The 9,035-nt window shown below is 43.7% G+C and overlaps 2 protein-coding genes across 3 annotated transcripts in view; both read left to right on the top strand.

The window, feature by feature from the left end:
• LOC125482998 (probable G-protein coupled receptor 141) overlaps positions 1-2,717 on the top strand; it is a 9,770-nt gene extending 7,053 nt beyond the window's left edge. Inside the window, exon 2 of the mRNA XM_048596247.1 lies at positions 1,783-2,717. Coding sequence (XP_048452204.1) covers positions 1,797-2,717 — 921 coding nt within the window. The 5' untranslated portion in view covers positions 1,783-1,796. The remainder of the gene's footprint in view (positions 1-1,782) is intronic.
• LOC109934924 (probable G-protein coupled receptor 141) overlaps positions 2,018-9,035 on the top strand; it is a 66,101-nt gene continuing 59,083 nt past the window's right edge. Inside the window, exon 1 of one of the 2 annotated variants that reach the window (XM_048596250.1) lies at positions 2,018-2,088. The gene's annotated coding sequence lies outside the window, so the exon portion shown is untranslated. The remainder of the gene's footprint in view (positions 2,089-9,035) is intronic. The other variant, XM_048596251.1, reaches the window with a different exon arrangement.

Here is a 9,035-nt window from a genome sequence, read left to right as displayed (position 1 = left end):
AGTGGGGCTGGTGGGGAGCGGACGAGGGAGTCACGGAGAGAGTGGTCCCTCTGCAAAGCAGATAAGGGTGGGGATGGAAAAATGTCTTTGGTGGTGGGGTCGGATTGCAGAGACGGAAGTGCCGGAGGATGATGCGTTGGATCCGGAGGTTGGTGGGGTAGTACGTGAGGACGAAGGGGATTCTCTTTTGGTTGTTATTGCGGGGAGGGGGTGTGAGGGATGAGTTGCGGGAAATGCGAGAGACGCGGTTGAGGGCATTTTCGACCACTGAAGGGGGGGAAGTTGCGGTCCTTGAAAAACGAGAACATCTGGGATGTCCGGGAGTGGAATGCCTCATCTCAGGAGCAGATGCGGCGGAGGTGAAGGAATTGGGAATAGGGGATGGCTTTTTTGCAGGAATGTGGGTGAGAGGAGGTGTATTCTAGGTAGATGTTGGAGTCGGTAGGCTTGAAATGGATATCGGTTTCCAGGTGGTTGCCAGAGATGGAAACAGAGAGGTCCAGGAAGGAGAGCGAGGTATCAGAGATGGTCCAGGTGAACTTAAGGTTGGGGTGGAAGGTGTTAATGAAGTGGATGAACTGTTCGAGCTCCTCATGGGAGCACGAGGCGGTGCCGATACAGTCATCGATGTAACGGAGGAAGAGGCACTTTTCACTGCAACTGCAGGAAGTGCTACACCTGCTCTTACACCTCCCCCCTCACCCCCATCCCAGGCCCAAAGAAGACTTTCCACATCAAACAGATGTGCAGACGTGTTCACCTGCACATCTGCTAATGTGGTATACTGTATCCGCTGTTCCCGTTGTGGCCTCCTCTACATCGGGGAAACCAAGCGGAGGCTTGGGGACCGCTTCGCGGAACACCTACGCTCAGTTTGGAACAAACAACTGCACCTCCCAGTCGCGAACCATTTCAATTCCCCCTCCCACTGCTTGGACGACATGTCCATCCTGGGCCTTCTGCGGTGCCACAACTATGCCACCCGAAGGAACAGATCTCATATTTCGCTTGGGAACCCTGCAGTCCAATGGTATCAATGTGGATTTCACAAGCTTCAAAATCTCCTCTCCCCCTACTGCATCCCAAAACCCAGCCCAGCTCTGAAAGGTCTAGGCCCGAAACGTCAGCCTCTCTGCTCCTATGATGCTGCTTGGCCTGCTGTGTTCATCCAGCCCTGCACCTTGTTGTCCCAGCTCATCCCCGCCTCCCTAACCTGTCCTCCCACCTAACCATTCCTCCCACCTCAAGCCCCACCCCCATCTCCTACCTACTAACCTCATCCTGCGCCCTTGACCTGTCCGTCCTCCCTGGACTGACGTATCCCCTCCCTAACTCCCCACCTGCACTCACCTTTACTGGCTCCAACCCTGCCTCTTTGACCTGTCTGTCACCTCTCCACCTATCTTCTCCTTTATCCATCTTCTATCAGCCTCCCCCTCTCTCCCTATTTATTTCAGAACCCCCTTCCCCTCCCCCATTTCTGAAGAAGGGTCTAGGCCCGAAACGTCAGCTTTCCTGCTCCTCTGATGCTGCTTGGCCTGCTGTGTTCATCTAGGTCTACACCTTGTTATCTCAGATTCTCCAGCATCGGCAGTTCCTACTATCTCTGTAACAATTATAAATATAACACGTGTTTTAATGTCTGTTTAACACAGCATCAAATTATTTCATGGTTTCACTTCTACATGACTTCTAAAGATGTATAAATAACTTGCTGAGCATTTTTGCTGATAGATTTCTTCTTGTTTTCAGTTGTCAATAAAACGTATTTTTCTCTTCAAGGATTTGGAGAAAAAATGAACATGTCAGCAATGAATAACACGGTATCCTCAACAGGAACATTCTCAACCAACAATTTCACATCCGATGACTCATTTCATTGCGATCCACCTGGATCCGCCCATAATGCAGCTTTAATAGCAATTTACATCATTGTGCTCATGGGAGGTTCTATTGGAGCCTTCGTCATGGCTTGGAAAATTAAAACAGACAGCAAATCTGTGACATCCACTGCCGTTGTAAATCTTATACTGATGCACACATTCTTTCTCCTAACTGTGCCTTTCCGCATCTCTTATTACGTTCTTGGTGAGTGGAAGTTCGGTGAAATGCTTTGTAAGCTGGTGAGTGCAATGATTCACGTTCATATGTACCTGTGCTTCATGTTCTACGTGGCCATAATTGTCATAAGGATGCTCAGTTTCTTTCGAGAAAAGAAGACAGTGGAGTTTTATCAACCTTGGCATGCGGGGGCTGTGAGCCTGGTTGTCTGGACATTGGTGTTTTTTGCCATTTTCCCACTGTTTCTGGGTTTCTATGGCATTTCAAAGAACTATAACCAAAAGCAATGTTTTCAGTTCCAAGCTGAAATTGCAAATAAATTTGTGAAATTTGTAAATCATCTTTCCGGCACCGTTGTACTATCGACGATCTGTGTTTTGCTTGCCATTCAGATATATGTAATAACGAAATTAACGAACAAACATGCAGGCACCTTTCGCAAACAGCAGCAGTTTGGAGCTCAAACAAAAACATTGCTGTTCTTACTGATTATGATTTTGTGTTTTCTACCGTACCTTGGATTCAGGTTGTTCTACGTAAAGCAAATCATGATTTACCCTTGTTCATTGAACTTACACACCGTTAATGAAATATTTTTAGCACTAACTGCAATGAGCTGTTTTGACGTACTTACCTTCCTTGTGGCGGCACATTGAGAAATTGGCTACAAACACAGAGAATGCTGGTGAAACTCAATATTTCTGCAGCATTCTCTGCATTTGTTGCAAATTTCCAGCATCTGCAGTATTTTGCTTTCATTCAAGAACTTGTTAACTCCTGATTTCACTTCAAGTCAGTGTCAATCTTCATGTACAGTAAAAGCATTGAAAACTACATAACAATTTTATATAAAAACAATAAGTTTTGTGATTATATGGTGTGCTATGTGCAGACCTATTTCAAATGCATGGCAGCGGTGGAGCAGGTTCCTCATTTTCTTAAAATTGTCCATCAGTGGATGAGCTGCATGATAAATAGCAAAAGATGATTCATGATGTAGTATTACTGTCTGGATATCTGCCCAATAACTCCCCAAAATGCCAGGAAGATTTCTACTACCATACAGCCTGCAGAATTGATACTCTTGAGTAGCATTTCCCAAGTGACACCATTACCACTTGCACTGTTCTCTTGCTGAGTGTGGTCGCAGAAACAGTCCAGAGAAGCAGTTCCTGGAACAAGTGCAATAAGCAAGGCTGAAGTATTTTCATCCATCTTCAGCCAGAAGTGTTAAGTCGACAATCCATCGTGGCCTCCCCTTGAGGTTCCCCAGCATCACAGATGCCAGTCAACCCCTAATTTGATTCAGTCCAAGTGATGTAAGGGATACTGAAATTGTTATGGGTTTTAACAATGTTCTGACAATAGTACTGAAGACTGTGCTTCACAACCAGCTGCATCTCTAGACAAGCTGTTCCAGTATAACTAAAACATTGGCATGTACCAGGCAACAAGAAAGAGTTCCTAGCTATGACCTGTCCATAAAAGCAGGAAAAATCAACTTGGCTAATTACTACCCTATTAGGCCACGTTCACTCAACTGCAAAGTGATGGAAGGATTGACTATCAAGTAGCACTTGCTCAGCAGTAACCTGCTCACTAATGCTCAATTTGGATTCTGAAAAGACCACATAGCTCCTGTCCCCATTGCAGCCTTGGTCCTAACATGGTAAAAAGAGCTGAACTCCAGAAGTGAGGTGAGGCTGACTGCCCTTGATATCTATACAGCATTAGACTGTTGAGGTTGGTTGGCTCGCCGAGTTGGTTTCTTGTTTCACAGATGTTTCGTTACCGTGCTGGGTAACATCCTCAGTGCAGCCTCCGCTGAAGCTTCACCAGACAAAATATCCTGCTCAACTGGCAGCCCATCCAACATCTTCAATATTCACTGCCTTTACCGCTGACACAATGACAGCAGTGTGTACCGTCTATAACATGCACTGCAACAATGCACTCAGCTCCTTCAAAAGCACCTTCCAAACCAATGACTTCTATCATCTTGAAGGACAAAGGCTAACATGCATTGGGGCACAACCACCACCTCATAGTGCTGCTCTAAATCACATGCCACCCTGACTTGAAACTACACTCCCTTCCTTTGTTATTACTGGGTCAAAATCCTGAATCTCCATTCCTAACACTGTGGATTTATGTCAAAAACTATATCTTTAAGAAGGGAATTCAGCATAATCTTCTCATGAGGGGTGGGCAATAAAAGCTAGCTTTGCTAGAGACACACATCCCATAAATGAAAAAAAAAGTATCAGGATTCCCTAGATGATTAATGATGTAGACGGCAAGACAAAACAGGAAAAGGATGTGAATTACAGATGTCATGTTGATAATCAAAACAAGAACCACGCTGAATATAGAAATGTCAAAGGGGAAATGAAAAAAAGATATCGGAAGAGACGGGCAGCTAACATAAAATAAATTCACAAGTCCTCCATAGGCATATAATTACAAAAAGGGCGTTAAAAGGAGGAATGGGACCTATTAAGGACTATAAGATGGATTTGCACATTGAGGGTGAGGGTGTAATTATAAAATAACAGATGTATATTCGTTGATTCCTTTTGAACATGGACATAAAGTGGAAATAAATAGAGGCAACTGTGGTCCTGATATCAGCCACCAGAAGTGACACAAATACAGAGGATGCTAGAGAAACTCAGCAGGTCTGGCTGCATCTGTAGAGAGAGAAACAGAGTTAACAAACACATTGGAAACATTAACTCTGGTTCTCTTTCCATGGATGCTGCCAAACCTTTTGAGTTTCTCCAGCATTCTCTGTCTTTGTTTCAGTTTTCTCACATCCAAATGGAATTCCAAATGGAAACTTCCCAAATGAAAATGGAAGTCCTTCTCCTGATAACTACCAGTTAATTACTCTCCATTGCTGGCAGTGCTCCTGTGACAGTAGTCCCTGTTGGTATTACACTTGGGCCTTCACCAAATTTAATCATGGGTTCCTTGGAGAAAGATGACAATGAAATGGGTTGGGAGCCTTGGGGAAGAATCTGCCTGAAAAGTAGAGGGATTCAACAGCAGGCTGGTGTCAGCAGACCTCCTTTCTAATGGTAGGCCTCTCCATCAAGCATTGTATACTGTTTACTGAAAGACTCAGACAGAAAGCTGCATGCTCGTCAAAACAAAATGGTTTGCTTGTCGGATTCCCTACAAGCAGAGTCACCTGTTTGCTGCTGGTTAAATAACAAGAAGGACAGGACAAAAGGGCTTAAGTAGGCATTAATTGCCCAATTGTAGCCTTCTACCAGTTGCCAAGCAAGAATGCCCCCCAGCAAGCCTGTCAGCTCCAGACACTCAAGAATGAAGCAGGGAGGTGGTGGGTTCCATGCCTGTTACCTCCTGCCCAGTCAAATGTCCACGCTGCCTTGGACCTACGTTCCTTGGGAAGGGGAGATAGGAAAATAAGTATTGATTTTATGATTTTAAAATGGAAGTTGAATGTTTTACAGGATTGTGCCCTATTTTCTAAAACTCCTTCCTTTGAAGATCACATTTGTCCTTAACTCCTCATGTGCAAAACATTGGGAATATAACTAATATGTGAATTGATTCAAATTGTTGCACTTTCTTTAAAGCTAACAGTAATGCTTTCTCCTTACTCTGCTAGTTTGTTATTCTATGGCATTTTCAGCTCCTATGAGCATGGTGCATATTATAATATGTAAAAGTGACCATCATGCATACCTTGGAACTAATAGGAAATTTACAGGGGTTTATGCAAACCATATCAACCACACAGGAAAAACAGCTTCATGAATTTCATTGGGATCACAAGTAAGTGAAGACAGAATACTGCCATTTACTTTCTGCCTGTCTTTACCTCTCATCACTTTTAGACATACTTTATTTGCATTGGGAAGATTATGCTGATATGGAAATGCAATCAATAAGCTGAGCTTCAGATCACAATGATATCAATATATAATCTTTTATTTGGAGTGAGGTCATCACATTCTGGTATTTTCAAACAAGCTCAGATCCTGAGCATTGCCAGACAGTGTCATAGTGAGCACTTCATGCAAATAGATTTTATATTTTCTCATATAGTTTTTCTTTGTGGTTCATTGAGAGTGGTGAGGGAGATAAAAGAAAAAAGATTAGACTAAAAAAAACTTTTCAAATCTGAAGATTTATATAACTTGACAAAAATAATTTTGAACTGATAATTATTAAAGCTGTATACATAATATGTGATAAAAATTATTGTTTCATGTGTAAATTATTTTTTAGATTTATTAAAAACTTTCACTGTCAAATGATATGTAATTAATGCTTAATACATTTTATTGCCCTTTTGGAAATTCATTGTAGTTATTGCTATGTGTAACAAAATATAAAAGAGAGCAATATTACAATAAGTCTCACTATAAAGCATAGAACATAGAACATAGAACAGTACAGGCCCTTCGGCCCATGATGTTGTGCCGAACTTTTACCCTAAACCTAAGGTCTATCTAACCTCCACCCCTACCTTATACTATCATCCATATGCCTATCTAATAGCCGCTTAAATGCCTCTAATGAGGCCAACTCCACTACCCTCTCCGGCAATGCATTCCACGCCCCTACCACTCTCTGAGTAAAGAACCTACCTCTGACGTCTCCCCGATATCTACCTCCTTTCACTTTAAAACTATGTCCCCTCATAAAGGCTACCTCCACCCGAGGAAAAAGTCTCTGGCCATCTACTCTATCTATACCTCTGATCATTTTGTACCCCTTTATCATATCACCCCTCATCCTTTGTCGTTCTAAAGAGAAAAGCCCCAGCTCTCTCAACCTTTCCTCGTAAGACCTCCCTCCATTCCAGGCAACATCCTGGTAAATCTCCTCTGCACCTTTTCTAACGCTTCCACATCTTTCCTGTAATGAGGTGACCAGAAGTGGACACAATACTCCAGATGTGGCCGAACCAGGCTTTTGTATAGCTGGAGCATAACTTCACGGCTCTTGAACTCAATCCCTCTATTAAGGAAAGCTAACACACCATACACCTTCTTAACAACTCTATCCACCTGGGTGGCAGCTCTCAGGGAACTGTGAACATGAACCCCAAGATCCCTTTGCTCCTCCGCACTGCCAAGAATCTTTCCGTTAACCCTGTATTCTGCTTTCAAGTTTGTCCTTCCAAAATGAATCACCTCACACTTTTCAGGGTTAAACTCCATCTGCCACTTCTCAGCCCAGCTCTGCATTCTATCAATGTCTCTTTGTAACCGAGAACAGCCCTCCACACTGTCCACAACGTGACCCACCTTCGTATCATCTGCGAACTTGCTAATCCACCCTTCCACTCCTTCATCCAAATCATTTACAAAAATCACAAATAGAAGAGGTCCCAGAACAGATCCTTGTGGTACACCACTCGTAACTGAGCACCATGTTGAATATTTTCCGTCCCTTTGTCTTCTAAGGGTCAGCCAATTCTGAATCCAATCTGCCACATTTCCCCCTATCCCATGCCTCCTTACCTTCTGCATGAGCCTACCATGGGGAACCTTATCAAACGCCTTACTTAAATCCATGTATACCACATCCACTGCTCCAGCTTCATCCACGTGTTTGGTCACCTCTTCAAAGAATTCAGTAAGGTTTGTGAGGCAAGATCTACCCCTCACAAATCCATGCTGACTATCACGAATCAAACTGTGCCTTTCCAAGTGATCATAAATCCTGTCTCTCAGAGCCCTTTCCAATAATTTGCCCACCATTGATGTAAGACTAACTGGCCTGTAATTTCCGGGGTTATCCCTGTTCCCTTTTTTGAACAAGGGAATGACGTTTGCCTCTTTCCAATCTTCCGGCACTATACCCGTGGACAGTGAGGACAAAAAGATCATCGCCAAAGGCCCTGCGATCTCGTCCCTCGCTTCCCATGGAATCCTTGGATAAATCCCATCAGGTCCGGGGGACTTATCTATCTTCAACTTCCTCAGAATTCCTAGCACATCTTCTTTACTAACATCAACCTCCTCTAGCCTACCTGCCTGTTTCACAACGTCCTCCTCTACAACTAGATCTCTCTCAGTTTGAATACTGAAGAAAAGTATTGCCTAACTGAATTGTAATTACCCTTCCCCCAATTGTAAACTTTACCCTGCCGTATGTACCTATCCTTATCCATGACTATCATGAGAGAAACAGAGTTATGATCACTACCGCCAAAATGTTCTCTTACCAACAGGTCTAACACTTGGCCCAGTTCATTGCCAAGCACCAAATCCAAAGTGGCCTCTCCTCGTGTTGGTCTATCTACATACTGTGTCAGGAATCCTTCCTGAACGCACTGGACAAAATCTGCTCCATCTAAACTATTACAACTAAAATATTTCCAATCAATATTTGGAAAGTTGAAGTCACCCATGACTACAACCCTGTGACTTCTGCACCTTTCCAGTATCTGCCTCCCAATCCGCTCCTCTACTTCTCTGCAACTATTTGGGGGTCTGTAAAAAACCCCCCAACAAAGTGACTGCTCCTTTCTTGTTCCTGACCTCAACCCAAACTGACTCTGTAGACATATCATTCTTGAACTGCCTTTCAGTAGCTGCTATACTCGTCCTGACGAGCAATGCCACTCCCCCACCTCTTTTACCACCCTCCCTATTTCTTTTAAAGCATCTAAATCCCGGAACTTCCAACAACCATTCCTCTCCCTGAGTTACCCAAGTTTCTGTAATGGCCACAACATCGTAGTTCCAAGTACCGACCCATGCTCTAAGTTCATCCGCTTTATTTCTGATACTTCTGGCATTGAATATACACACCTCAAACCATCTCAGTGTCCGCAATTACGCTCCATCGACCGCATTTCTTTATAAACCACCTCACTCCCTGTTGGGTCTGTTGGAAGGCCGAATACCTCATCCTCTGAATTATAAATCCGGTTCCCCACCCCCTGCCAAACTAGTTTAAACCATCCCGTACAGCTCGAGCAAACCTCC

Source organism: Rhincodon typus, chromosome 4 (assembly GCF_021869965.1).
Source record: "Rhincodon typus isolate 14 chromosome 4, sRhiTyp1.1, whole genome shotgun sequence".
Taxonomy (NCBI): Eukaryota; Metazoa; Chordata; class Chondrichthyes; order Orectolobiformes; family Rhincodontidae; genus Rhincodon; species Rhincodon typus.
This window is presented reverse-complemented; position numbering and strand designations above follow the sequence as displayed.